Genomic DNA, 14398 nt, shown 5'->3' on the forward strand with positions numbered 1-14398 from the left:
GCCAGCAGCAACTGTCCAAGTGGAAGTCTTTACTTACTGCACCACCTGGCGGACAGTTTAGGTAACTAAACAAATTCAGAGAAATGGAGGGCAAATCATGTAACATATTAAAGAGAATAAAAAGTATAGAAATATTCCACCCAGTTGTAAAATGACATAATTTGAGTATCAGCAGTAAGTACTGCTGATACTCTGAAGAGTTGAGACTCAGCTGGAAACGGTTACGTTATTAATTACTAATAACTAGAATAACAAACAGTTCTGGTGTTATGGTCCATTTAGGTTTATTTTGAATTTGTCATTTTATAAACAAATATCGCCTCTTTTAAATACAGTGTCTGGGAAAATTGCCCAGGAATTGGGTGTGTTGGGTAGTGCGTATTATCATAAGTTAAGTGGTCACTATAAATGTGTGTAACTGTAGTCTTTTTAAGTCTTTTTAAGGGGGTCATATTGGTATTTCTTATCGCGACCTTAGTCAGCGTAGTCCTCATTGATTCTTTTATAGTTTGTCTTAACATTAAGGTGAACTTTGACTTGAGTAGGATATTCCAGTACTCTTTCCAACCCTCTTAATTATTTTGTCTCATACCCTAAGACTGTGGCAGTCTCTGGTGTTTAAGAGTTTGGTTTAACATTGCATGGTTATAGAGACAGATTTATTATGTGATACCTGGTAATCCCACCTGTAAATACCAGAATTATTATATATTTTTTTAAATCTACCCACTTAATAAAAACAGTGTCTCTTTAAAATTACACATCAGTATGCTAATTTTACAAATATTCAGGATTTGGTAGAACAGTCTTGATTTTCTTTTATAGATAATTCAGTAGGATTCATTGTTGTTGTGGGATGTTACAGGTCAAACCACTGAGCCACCCCACCACTAGCCTGTCCTCATATCAACACATGTACATCCACAGCAAGGCAGCAAATATCACAACAATAACACAACAAAGACTGAAACACTGGTTTTAATTTCATACAATCGTCTTTTATTTCATATAGAGATAAAGAAATATATCTGAAAACTAAAACAGAAAAGTCGGTGCAACAGCCACAGTGCAGAGAGAGAGAGAGAGAGAGAGATACACTGTCATTAGTATGAACAAGATCTGATGGTGCAAAAGTAGGGACAGATAAAGAAAAAATAAATAAATAAAGGGAAAACATTGCGGTGATGCAGATCAGCCTCATCTGTAATCTGTCATTCATTTTAGGGCAGGAAAACAGCATTCATAGAGTCCAGGAGACAGGTGTTACCCCAAAGTCACTATTTTACCAAACAATTAGATTGTAACGTGATTTGTTGCCTACCTGGCTAAAAAATAAGTCAAGCTACTAAAATACGTGACTACACCACTACACCGTATAACTCATAATAAAACCATAGTTACATGTGACTTACAAATGACTGATTTTATGTCATGCTGATGTAGTCACGTAACTAAATTCTTGACTCGACGAAGCCCTCTGATAGCTACTGTAGTAATCGATTTGCACCTGCAAATGAAGACTAGCAAATAAATCACTTTAAAGTATAATTGTCGAAGAATTGTTTCCCCCCTGGTTATATTAAAATCCCATTTATTCGAGTTTACATAAAGATTGGTAAGTAACTTGACATTCATCTGCACTTTGACAGAAAACCAACCAGGGAAAATCTAACTGTTTGGTTAAAACCGAGAAAGCACCGGCTGAGGTTTAAATAACACGTCTACCTGGCCTGTCTGTGGTAATGTAACGTAATATACTTTATTAATCCCACAAGGGGAAATTACAATGTGGTGTGTCTCTTTAATAATGACAACACACTTATGAACCATGTATGTATGCCACACTGGAATCCTAGCAATCAAGTACCTGTTCATTGACTAAAAAGGCTTGCCCACTGACAAACCCAGTGACATCGTGCATTTCCCTCGCCTGTAGTTTTCCTAGTTTGGTAACACCAACTGTAACACACACACACACACACACACACACACACACACACACACACACACACACACACACACACACACACACACACACACACACACACACACACACACACACCACACCCCACACACACACACACACACACACACACACACACACACAACAACAACACACACACACACACACACCACACCCCCCTTTCTTCTCTTTGAGGATGATTACAGCCAGAACAAATTTAAATACAGAAAAAAAACAAAGGGAACAGGGATGGAGAGTGGAGGTTTGGCTGTGTGGCCAGGCTCAATCTGAAACCTCAGAGTGCCAACTACAACATTCTTACACATTCTCACTGATCAAATTACACAACTTCACAGTTATCTTCAGGCATCCATGTTCCAATGGGTTTTGCTGCATTGCTGCTTTTTATTGTGGCATCCGAGCTGAGTTGTGCCAGCAGCTAAGATACAAAAAAAAGATATCATGCTATTTCCAAGGTAACTTGCAATTAAAAATGGTGAGAATAACAGCATACAACTGTGATTGCGCTGTTACCATCTGTAATTACTGTATTCACTGGCAGTTTGAGATTTCAGATATTTAACTGGTGCTCTATATTCTGCACTATGAAGCTGAATTTGGATTAAATACCACAAGTCATCCATATTTAACTAAAGAATGGCCCCACACATACAAGGTAAACATCGTCTTGCCAAAACAAGAGCACAGGGAGCACAGGGAAATGAGCAGAAGGAACAAGGAGAAACATGATAGGACACACAGAATTTCACTCTAATATGGCTTATTACTTCCCATACAACACCTTCCATCAGGTGAAAAGCAACTCTCTCGTCCTGTTTTCCCAGGAGCATCTGTTCCTAAACTGCGACATTATCGCTTATTCTACAGCTCTACACATCAAGTCGCACTGCACCATTTGTCAAAAAGCAAATCTTGTGATGTTCTTCCTCAAAACTACACTATCAAATGCGTCAGCCAAATCCAGACACTGAGACGGAGCCTGTGGGCTGAAGGTTTCCACAGGACCCCGCAGAGAAAAACATTAGCTGATCAGGAATCAGATTTACATAACTCTGTATTTTGTTCTTTCCTTCCATTTGACAAATTCTACCATTTCCAACACATATGAATACAGATCTTACATAGCATTCCTGGGGTATTACATAAGGTTGTTGATAAACTGTAAACATACTTTGCTGTGTGCTCAGATTTGGAACATATCCAATCCTAAAATCCCATAAAAAAAAAAAAACACAGGCCACTACTCCTGGGCGGACACAGGAGGAGGAGATTTCTCCTACTGGTTAATCATAGAGGGCGATAGATGGCATAGATAACCGCCTGCCTCTTTGGTTACATTTAATTTGTTTTCAATTTAAATGTATGCCAATTCAGTAAGTGACAAATACAATGATCAGGAAGGCCACTGCAAGATTATTCTTCAGAAAACAAATATCAGATCACTACATATGAAAAACAAAACTTCAACTTTATATTTGAATTAAACATGTAACAACACATTGCTGTACTTACTTACATTCATACATTTTTGTGTAGTTTCCAGATTGCAAATTCTGCATGGTTCACCTCTATTTGGAAATTCCCATTTAATATGAAAACATTTTCAACCTCTTGATCACAAGTTTAAAAATAATTTATCAATTTGTCATCACCGTGATGGCAACGTCTGAAATAATGTATTGGCTGCAACTGACTTTAATCAACAAGGACAGGAGGGAAATTGGGAATTCAAATGATTTGATCAAGACCATTACCATAATAGCCTGCCACATCTACAGCGATGACTGTCTACAACATGTATAAATCACTGACTGCATAGCATTTATGAAGTGTTTTTTTATGAAACAATTTAGCTGCCCGTCAACCTCCCAAGAAAATGATTCAACACTGGCTCTGCTTGGCACTGTGTTTTTTTTTGTTTTTTTTCCCCCAGAAATGAAAGATTTTACAAGTGCAAAGGATGTGACTGGGAAAACCCTGGCCAGGCTGCTTACTGATCAGCGCAGGTGTCCGCTGCCTGTGGAGTCATTTACGAGTCTGCGATCGACAAATCGGGAGCAGAGTTTGACACAGCACAGGTACCAACTCTGAATCGGCAACTCTAAAAACACCTGCACAGTCTGAATAACCAGTCTCTACCCATGTCTGCATTTGTAATGGCACCAAACGAAAAAACACAACCATGACAGACAGTGACCACTCTGTATTACATGCACCCAGATTATTGTATAATTCTTGTATCATTTCAGATCATAGAAGGTGAAAGTGTAAAACGGTACAGGATGATGCTCCAGGAGTAGGCTTGATATTGAAAAATGCAATAAATTCGTTAAAACAAGAATCATAATCATCATCCACAGATCTGTGTGAGAGTGTAACGTCATGAACGTGTCTGGTTAGTGCACAGAAACAAAAGATTTTTTTTTTTTTTGGGGGGATTTTGTTTAGTCACAAACAGATCTAGAAGAAAAATAAAATACACAATTGTTCTCATTTGAACGACAAACGGGGGATTAAAAAATGGGTACACCACCAGTCCATTTCTCTGCCTGTTGTTCCACAGAGACACCAGGCGGCAAACGAACCTGGCCCGGAAAAATGATTTTCACCTCTTCAAATCTTGAAGTTTTGTATCATAGTTTATCAGCAGGACAGACCTGCACCAGCTTCTTTCCTCTGGTCCAGCACCTCTGCCGAGAACGTGCTGGTCATACTTCCTCCGTTACACACCTGGTTTCTGATCAAGAACCAGTTAACCATAATCCACTGTCACTTGCAGCCAATTTGTCTTTTCAGCGCATAGAGTCGGCCTTTCATCAAGAATCGAGAAGTCAGCGTGCGTCTCTGTCACTGCAAGCTTTCTCAAGGCAGGCCATCAGAGAGCTATGGCTGCTCCGAAAAAGACTTGAAAAAAGAATATTGTACACCCATTTTGTTATTTATTTAGAAAGAAAGAGAAAGAGACAACATGAAGCAGTGGACCGAGGACTCTAAGTTCCGATTATGTCCGGAACCAGACAGAATTTCTGGCCGTATGCAGGAAGGAAGAAGAATTAAGTGTCCAGTTTGCCCATCTACACTGAGCATTTACAAACAACATGTCTGAACTGAAAGCACTTTACAGTTACCCCCCCCCCCTTTGGGCTTCATCATGACATTGACAGTCTGTTTGTGAGCGCACGGTCCGTGTGTATGAACTGGTCAAAGATGTTGTGTGTGTTGGCGTGTGGGATATCGAGTGTATACCTACTCACTGTCACTGAACATATTTGTATACTAGTCAGGGACGCTGACTACACTAGTATACCTTCCAGTGACACCGAACAGAGCGTGCGTATCTGTACACGTGGGTTCTATTTGTTACGATCTAGAAGGTGCATCCTCGAAGCTGATAATGCTGGACTCTGGGTGTTGCGCTCCGCCTGTGGACGGCCCTCCGCTGCTCTGCGACATTGAGGATGAGGAGGTGGAGGAGAGCGAGCCGCCGACCGGTCCCCCTGCTGCTGGTCTCGGCGTGGAGGAGGGGTCACGCCCACCCGGGAGGAGCGGCTGTGTGTCGGTCCTGACCTCGTCGTCGTCGTCATCTTCTTCGTCGTCCATGCTGGGCCAGGCGGACTGGTCCTCCACACGCTTCAGACGCTCGTTCAGAGCCTTGAGGGCCAGTTGTCTGGAAGGAAGAGGGAAAGAGAGACGTTCTTCATCAATCCCATAAGGAAGTGCTGCTGCACAACAACGGAGGCCTGCTTGTGATTGGTGCAGCGCTCCTGTGTAAATCTAATGCTTCCATGGCATCACTGTGCTTTAATAACAGTATGAAATACGTCCAGTAAAGTGAGCCATGTGGGAAAAAAAAAAAGACAAGAGAACTTTGCTGTCAAGACAATTAAAGTGAGTCATCTCTCATCTGTTACACAAACACAACGTCCCTACACACGCAGATCACAGTAGGGGTGGGAAAAGAAATCATAGTGATTTTTTTTTGTGACGATTTTTAAAATTGATTCTTTTTCCTAGAATTTTTAACCAACGATTCACCTAAATATTTTCTGTTTATACCGTACCGCCGACGGCGACTACGTCATATCCGTTTCCAGCAAAACAGCCCGAAAGCAGAAAATGCATGTTATGAACTTCTTTAGAAATGAAATAAATGTCAGACTGACTGTTTGACATGTGATGTGCATTCTTCTTAGAAAACAATTAGTTTTTAGAAATGTCTCATGATATATTGTCTCTAGAAGTGTATTATTCAACTTTTGTTTTTGTTAAAGAAGGAAAAGAAAATCACAATAGTCAATACTATCGAATCCCAATACTTCTAGAATTGCAATAAATGAAAATCACAATACAAATTAAATCAGCACCCATTTATCGTGAAAGAATCAAATCGGGACAAAAACATATCGTCCCAGCCATAGAGCACAGGGCAAGCGCAGTGCCATTGGAGCAGTTTTGGGGGTTCAGTGCCTTAGTTAAGGGCATCTGGCCCAATAGATTGTACTACAATAGATGTAGTGCAAATGTCCTGACTTTGATGTTAATGTTCAGTCTCTTGTCTTGTTTCAATTGACAAAAAAAAGCTCAGATACCTGTGGCATCAGAGCTGTAGCTTGCCAGCAATGACAATGTTTACATGGACTGTGAATGTGATTAGGGCTGGGTTAAAATAATTGATTCTCCAATTAAAATCAATCTTTGTTTGAGTGATCTGATATCGCATAATGACATCCTGAAATCAATCTTTTAATATATGCCTTTTCACCATGGATGTGGGGAATTGACCCCCTTTTTAGTCTAATCTACTGGCCTGCAATCTACTGACCTTTTTGTACCCGAGGTGAGTAAGGCGTTTCCCAAAAAAAAAAATCAACAGCAACAGAAATTCTTATTCTCTGCCATGTTAGGTGGACTACACAATTAGAATACACTGATAACTGTGTGAACTCACAATTAAGATATCCAACTAGTTACTTGGTAGTAAAAAAATAATAATAATAATCTGGGAAATAACACACTTTTCGCTGATATTGTCCTTTAATACTGACAATCAGAAGAAGAATAGGCAATTTAACAAAATGAATTATGTCATTTTTGAAATGTAATTCGTCCTTTGTTGATTAAAGTACCAATTACTTTTTAAATCATCACAATAAGGTGCATTTCTCATTCAGCAGACCTCTCAATAAAAAAAGCTTACAGAATGCCTTAGCGTCATTCACGTGGCAGCCATGTTTAATGTGCGTCATACTGGAGGAAGGAAACTCTAACAAGAAGATTGGATTGCAGACTGAAACAATGAAGTTCAACCAGTTTACCAGTTTACGGACACAAATTTACACTCATTTGATATCACAACATTTTCCAACTGGGAAGTGGCTGAACACGTGCAGGTGTGTTTTTGTCTTTAAATCGACACTCGTGGAAGAAAGTCCCCCAGTCTGGGGTCAAACCGATGTTGTGGTTATCTGATATGCGACTTCACCATACGGCTAACGGGACTCTCATCTCTCTCTCGCCTCTCCCCCTCCCCCCCCTCCAACTTATCAATAAAAGTATAAAATACCCCTTGGCAATTACAGGAACACAGGTCTGTGTGTATGTGTGTTTGAAAGAGAGAGCAATGATATCTATCTGTAACTGAATCTGTATGACAGCTTGGAAGTGTGTCTGCCAGACAATGGGAACAGGAGGAAAAACAAACCTCTGACATCTAGTGAATGTGCGTAAGAGTGTGTGTGCCGTAAGGCTGCGTTCAGACGAGATCTGGCGCTGCGGCTAAAAAAGCCAGTCCTCCCATTCATTTGAATGTGGGTAGTCGGTTTAGGCTGTGGCAGTGGGGCCACAGGGGATGTCGAAAAAAATAAATAAAATACCTGCAGCGGCCTGGGATGAAAAGTTTGGAGAAACAACTTTTGGAGAAACACAACCAGACGTCACGCTGCGGTGGCCAATAACATAACTGCTGATCAGACCGGCACAACAGACTGAATTGTAACGTTGCTGTTTCACGTGTAGTCACTCAATTTGGCCTTGTGCACCAGTTTAGAAAGCACCGTTCTGATAGACCTCGTATCCTGGTAGTTATTTAAGAAAAATCCCTCGTAGGACCCAGCATACTAGCACCATAATGGAAATACAAACGCGCAAATAGAAAGACCCACACCGCCGCACAACCCTGTGTCTAATAGCTGCAACGCCAGCTTTTATGTGAATGCTGCCTTAGCATTAACATGTACATCATGAACTGTTGAGAACTGAGGAGTAGGACTGAAAAAGAGCACAGAGGCTCAGCTTTTCAACATTTTTTATTAAATTAATCAAAAATGAAATGTGAAGGATCACGAGGGAACCTCAATCACACTTGACCCTAATTGGCCAGTATCAGATATTTAAAAACTAGGCACACCAATATATCAGACCATCCTTTGCATGAGATCAGTTTATAAGCATGCGGATGTAAATCTTTAACTCTTTTTTTGCTCTGACTCACCTCCTCCTTTCTGCATCTTGTGGGTCCGTCCCTGGCAGGCTGATAGTGATGGAGGAGGGCGCCCCCACGTCGTACCTCTTCACCATCTTCCTGCACACCTTCACCTTCACCAGGGCGGAGTGGACCAGCCCCGCCAGCAGCCCCACGGCCGGCTGCAGCGCCTCAGGAAAGAAACTAGCGAAGGCAAAGTGGTCCGACATGTCCCCACGGCCCCGGCTGTGCCTCTGGTAGAAGCGCAGGTAGACCCAGCCGGACAGGGCACCATAGCTGTATGCAGCCAGGGGGGCCGAGCTGTCGAGCAGGCCTGCCAGGCGCAGCAAGGCCAGGAGGAGGAGGACCAAAGCTGGAGCTGCTTTGAGTCTCACCTGAGATGGGAAGGGGAGACAGATTTTAGTTCATGTAAATAAAAAATAATCAGGCAAAGGGACAGCTGCCATTTTGTCTACAGACCACCGTGGCTGCCAGTTTCCACAGTTCACCCAAGTCAGCTAGATTCAGGAATTGAAACAACGAACAATAGCTGGTTGTATGCCAGGGTGGCAGGCGGGAGTCATAGTCAAAATGTACCAGCGATTTGATGGAGTACATTTCCTAACCTGCTCAGCTAAAATGAGGGAGAGTAGAGTGAAGTAACCTAGTTTTATACAAACTCACAAGTGCAAAAAAAAAAAAAAAAATCCGTAAAAAATAGCCAAAGCAGAGTGGCCTGGTAGTTTAAGAGACACATTAGGAATGTGAAGCTAATGTGTGCTTCAGCAAAAAACCTTATCTGGACACTCAGTGTAAGCTGCCCTGCAGAAGAGCATCAGATTTAATCTTAAAATGTAGCTAAATTAACAGATCACCCTTTAGTGCAAATTTGGAAGCGAATCACATGCCTAGACAGCAGGACACAAACCAAGCAAACACTCAACAGCTTATAAACCACTGGCTTGTATGGTTTCAATACAACAGCATGATCACTGTATTTGACAATAATTTGATGCGTGGGCTCATAAATCGATTAAAGCTATTACCATACCACACCGCCATAAAAACTAAAACTTAATGTAGGAAGTGCTACTTGGATGTAACAAGAGTAAAACAAAAAACAACCGTTCCTCCCCCAACATAAAATCTACTTATCCACTTAACAAGGCACAGTATACACACAAAAACACACAAAAAATATGACCATACAAAAGTCCTGCAGTAGATAGCCTATAAAATCGGTTTGTTGTTTTTCTTATGGCTGTAGTTTGTAGTGTTGTTACGCCAATAGTATATCCCGTTAGATGTTTTTCACCAAAGTGTTAGCAAGGGGCTGAAAGACATGACTGGATGCTTTCATGCAAAACCACAAACTACAGCCTTGGAGGATGTAGTTTGACTGGCAGCAACACCCCAGAAGGTTCTTTAACACATGTGGATTTCCAGCATTTCTCCAATCCAAAAACACAGCAGTATGCTGTTGGTAAGTGTGCAAGTTTGCGCATTTCACTCTATACCACTCTATTAAAGCTATAGTGCGTAGTTTCTGTCGCCCTCCATGAGGAATTCTAAGTAATGACAACAAAACTGTCGGCGCATCCATATGATACAGTCTTCTGTGAACGTGCACAGCCCCCACCCCTCCTCCACGCAGTTGCTAGTAGCCAAGGAGGACACGGAAGTTTAACCCTTCTGTTGTCCTTGACCCATTTCCACAAAGTTTCTATATCAGAAATTTGGGTTTCTATCAACCAAATTGTAAAAAAACTAAAACGGGGATGGTTCCCTACAATGCTCTTCACAAGTAAAGTAAATAATGAGTTCACTATTTTTATTGAATTGAATAAAAAAAATGTATTGGGGGTTTTATTTAATTTTACAGCATTTGAAAAAAAAAAAAAAAAAAGATGAAAGAACATAACAAAAAGTGACAAAAATGTCAGAAAAAAGTGCAGAAAAAAATCTGGAAAAAGTGACAAAAGCGTTGAAAAAAGTGACAAAAACGTTGGGGAAAGCGATAAAAGTGTCGAAAAAGACACCCAAATGTTGAAAAAAGTTTTATTTACAATTTTGACCCAGAAAAACTAAAAGTTGTCGACGGGAAGACAACACAAGGGTTAAAAAACATGAAGGACCCTTCAGAAGAGGTAATTATCTTCACTTGAGTTTCTGCGTGCGAACGTCGCCGGACGCCACAATCTTCTGAACATAGTCCTACTGAGAAACACAGAGAGAGTTGTGTGGAGCTGGAGTCTTAATTAGCTTTGTAGCAACTCATTTGGCAATGGCTTGAATGTAACGAACGTTAATATCAAAAAGTTACGCACTAAAGCTTTCACATCAATTTAAAAGCTACCCTTTAAACTCACAATGCTTCCTTTATAGCTGAAAGCATACAGTATATATTATTCAGTGCTTCTAAGACTGACACAGACACAAATGGTTTCCTAATTCATGCAGAGTTATGCGTAGTGTGTAAATCAAGGCAAATAATCTGGTACTTTGCCTTTACATCATCTTGTCCTTTCTCTGTGTGTATCCATTGTGAAATGTGTTAAGTTAAACTAACAACAAAGCTATTTTATGCTATTTGTGAATATGGGGTCCTTGATGTGTGATGGCCATAATCTGACAGGCTTGTTTATGTAAACATCTCAAGGACTAGTGGTTAGGTCTCCAGTGCCGTTTACATTCTTGTTGGATTGCATTCTCAATTCAGCTTTGCTGGCCCGCACTCTTCATTGGTCTGGTAATATTTAGTAGCATACCCCTTTGCCAATAAGCATCAATGCAGAGCAGAAATTACTTTCAGTATTTGTTAGCCTCACCTGTGGCACCCTGAGCACTGTAGTATCCCCCATGGTCTGCTTCAGCGCCACCAGGACACCTCCCAGGAACCCAGCTGCTCCATAGGCACGAACAGCAAACAGGTAGTCCAGGTCGAAGGTGGCAACATAGGTGAGGAGGTAGGAGAGGCCTGCCAGGAGGCCTGCAGAGATATTAACCACTGCGAAAAAGATCAGGAGCTCCAGAGCGCCCCACAGAGGCTCCAGCAGGCGCCCACAGGCCATAACTATCCCCACATTGGCCACCACACCCCAGACATGCTGCTCTACCACCCCATGGGTCACCAGTGTCCACACCCAGAAGTTGGGCGGAAAAAGGTAGCCTGGTGTCACCCCCAGTGCGTATGGAGTGTCGACAGCCCATGACAAAAGATAGAGTAGTACCACCACAGCACTTATACTTTTCACTACCACACTGGTGCTGGCAAGGGCAGCCAGAAAGTGCTGCCGTGCCACTGGCAGGTAACGATTCATTGTGGTCTGTTTTGAAGAGGATCCTTCTTGAGCAAATCAGTTCGAGATAGCGAAACAGCAGATCAGTTGCTTCTGGTGCACCAGATGTTGGATCCCGGTGTGAGATTTAATAGTGCCAAGAATAACAGGTGACACCTCCAAAACCTGACAGCATCAAAATCCACACTTCTCTGTGAGCCTTCATCCGGATTACTGTCTTTCAACTGGTTAAAGATAGTTTAGTTAATCAACTCAGTAGTCTATTCCTTCTATTCAAATAAGGTAACAAACTTTGGGCAGCAGTAGATAAGCTTGAAGAATGCGATAACCGTAGCTAGGAGACTTTTTGATCTAGCTGCCGGGCTGGCGACCTTTAGTCGGCGTGGACAGAACTACAACAAGGTTACAAATCACCACCAGCTAGCAGGCAGGTGGTAGCACCCAAATATGCAAATCCTAACTAAAACAAATATACCCAAGTGTCCAACTTCTTCAAAGGGTTTGGGCTGTGTTAGCTTGTAAACACAGGAGAGCTAATGTTAGCTAGCTGTCAAACTGAGTTACGCTGATTTATATCCGCCACGGAGGAGGAGGAGAGGTTACGTCTTGGTTTGATTATAAGACAGGGCAGCCAGCATCAGTTAAAACCTGGTCGATCGAACCAACCTACGGAGCCCCTGTCCTGGTCCCTTGCGCACTCTCGGCCCGGTGTCTACCGGGCTAGCCCGAGGATTCTCGTAGCTAGCAACAGGCCTTCAAAACAATGTTAGAGACGTTTCTGAACCAGCGTCAATTCGCGAATAGTTCAGCGGTTCTTCACACTACCTTAGCTTCATTCGTTTATTGTATTGGTCTTCCGTCTTTTGAGAGCAGGTCACCGGAGAAAATTATTTTATCTAGCAGGCACTCCTCCCTGCCTGTACCACCACTCAGCTACTGACCTGCGCTGTCTGCCATCGTCATCAACAATTGGTAATAAAAAAAAAACGTCAAGTCACGTAACGTTTTCACACCAGAGCATTCTGGGAAACCGAGTTCTCAACAAATGACGCACCAGTCCTCCTCGGTACAACACAAAGTAAAGCTGGGTTAAAATTAGTCGGTAGATGACTTTGTTACTATTTAGACCTTATAAATTAGCCTTGCTTGTGGTGGAAAGCAGCTATATTCAAGTAATTTATTTTAGGTCTTTACACGTCAACTCTACGGTTCAGAGTTAAATAAGCCTACATTTATTTACATTTTTTTGCATATAACTATTTTGCATAATGATATTATTTAGCAAATTTGTTTAGCATTGGTTAGTTAACTGCTTCAACATTAAACTGTATAGCCTACCTACTGGTAAATGCATAACTAGCCAAGAAAAGGCCAGCCTAGATGTAACATTCTAAAAGGCGCTATTCTGCATAATGAGTGTTTTTACTTTTCATACTTCCAATACATTTTGCAGATATTACTTTTACATAAAAAGATAATTCAGGACTTTTACTTTCAGTAGCCTACTTTTACACCACGACAGTTCTACTTCTTCCACCACTGTTAGCTGCCTATAGCTTCATCAATAATGTTCTTCTAGTTGGTGGTTTGTGAAAATGTTCTATCTATACTAGTAATACCTCTCTCCTGTGGAAATACTGTATTATTTCTATGTATTAGGTTACACATTTCCTTTAGTTACTGTAAGTTTTGATGTTCTCATTAAGATATGTAGTATAGGAATATTATTGTTCACTTTAAAATGGGTAATTTGCAAATTTGTTTGTCTAAACAAGCTGTTCCTTTAAGGTTTTGCAGCGATATTATACTCATGTACAATGTAATGAAAAAGACACAAATATAACACAGATGCATTCATTTTATTTAGAACAATCAGAACTCACATCACATTTACAAAGAAGACAAACCACATACAAATAGGTTGTAATAGGGAAACATGCAACAAGGACACATTAAACAGCAACCTTCACTCAGATGTTACCACCAGCCCATAACTTTAAGTACTTGGCCTATAACTTTGATTTAGAAGCAACATTTCATTTTAAAATCCTAGTCTAGTTCTATGGTGATAGTGGGTGTAAATTTAGCAATTTATAGTCATTGTGGATGGTAAATTGGAACATAATGGTTATGGATCAAATGAGATCTAATGAAACGCAGGTGTACATACAAAACCAAAACAGGTAGTTAGGTTCTGCAATTTAATTAGCATGCAAATGAGCCAGTGAGCTATGGGAATTCAGTCATTTGTTTCTGCAAAACCATCCCCCTCTGTGTGCAGGATATTAATCCAATGAAACGAGATACTCCTTGATGTTCACACCTCTCACTGGAAATGGAGGTCGATTTATTCATTACATTTATCTGTTTTATCCTCTTTTGGTGGGTGGAATAAACTATATATGACACCACCAACAAGCCAACAACTCAAGTAACCTGCAAAATAAAGGCTGGTGAATTTTGGGATTTACACTATTGTCAGGTGACACATTTGTTGGTTTTAATGCCCTAATTAAATTTTAAAGATTTCAATTCTACTAATCCAAATTTAAAATAAATAAACATCTGCTTGTATATATACAAATCCAAATTTAAAATAAATAAACATCTGAAATATATATATATATATATATATATATATATATATATATATAT

The 14398-nt window shown here is 40.7% G+C and overlaps 1 protein-coding gene across 1 annotated transcript; it reads right to left on the bottom strand.

Annotated features, from left to right (window-relative positions):
- Positions 1-3433: 3433 nt before the first annotated feature.
- tmem115 (transmembrane protein 115) lies at positions 3434-12701 on the bottom strand. Its single transcript, XM_039800944.1, has 3 exons — positions 11273-12701; positions 8475-8839; positions 3434-5651 (listed from the first exon to the last, which is right to left on the bottom strand). Exons 1-3 carry the CDS (start codon positions 11762-11764, stop codon positions 5345-5347), a joined length of 1164 nt encoding a protein of 387 aa, XP_039656878.1. The 5' UTR covers positions 11765-12701; the 3' UTR covers positions 3434-5344.
- Positions 12702-14398: the final 1697 nt, after the last annotated feature.

This window comes from Perca fluviatilis, chromosome 5 (assembly GCF_010015445.1).
Source record: "Perca fluviatilis chromosome 5, GENO_Pfluv_1.0, whole genome shotgun sequence".
Taxonomy (NCBI): domain Eukaryota; kingdom Metazoa; phylum Chordata; class Actinopteri; order Perciformes; family Percidae; genus Perca; species Perca fluviatilis.

Bases quoted from the DNA above. Each gene is read 5' to 3' on its own strand.
- tmem115 (XM_039800944.1), bottom strand. From the start codon at position 11,764: ATGAATCGTTACCTGCCAGTGGCACGGCAGCACTTTCTGGCTGCCCTT. The intron at 8,840-11,272 runs GTGAGGCTAACA...TTCCCATCTCAG, and splicing joins CAGTGCTCAGGGTGCCACAG to GTGAGACTCAAAGCAGCTCC. The intron at 5,652-8,474 runs GTGAGTCAGAGC...TCTTCCTTCCAG, and splicing joins CAAGATGCAGAAAGGAGGAG to ACAACTGGCCCTCAAGGCTC.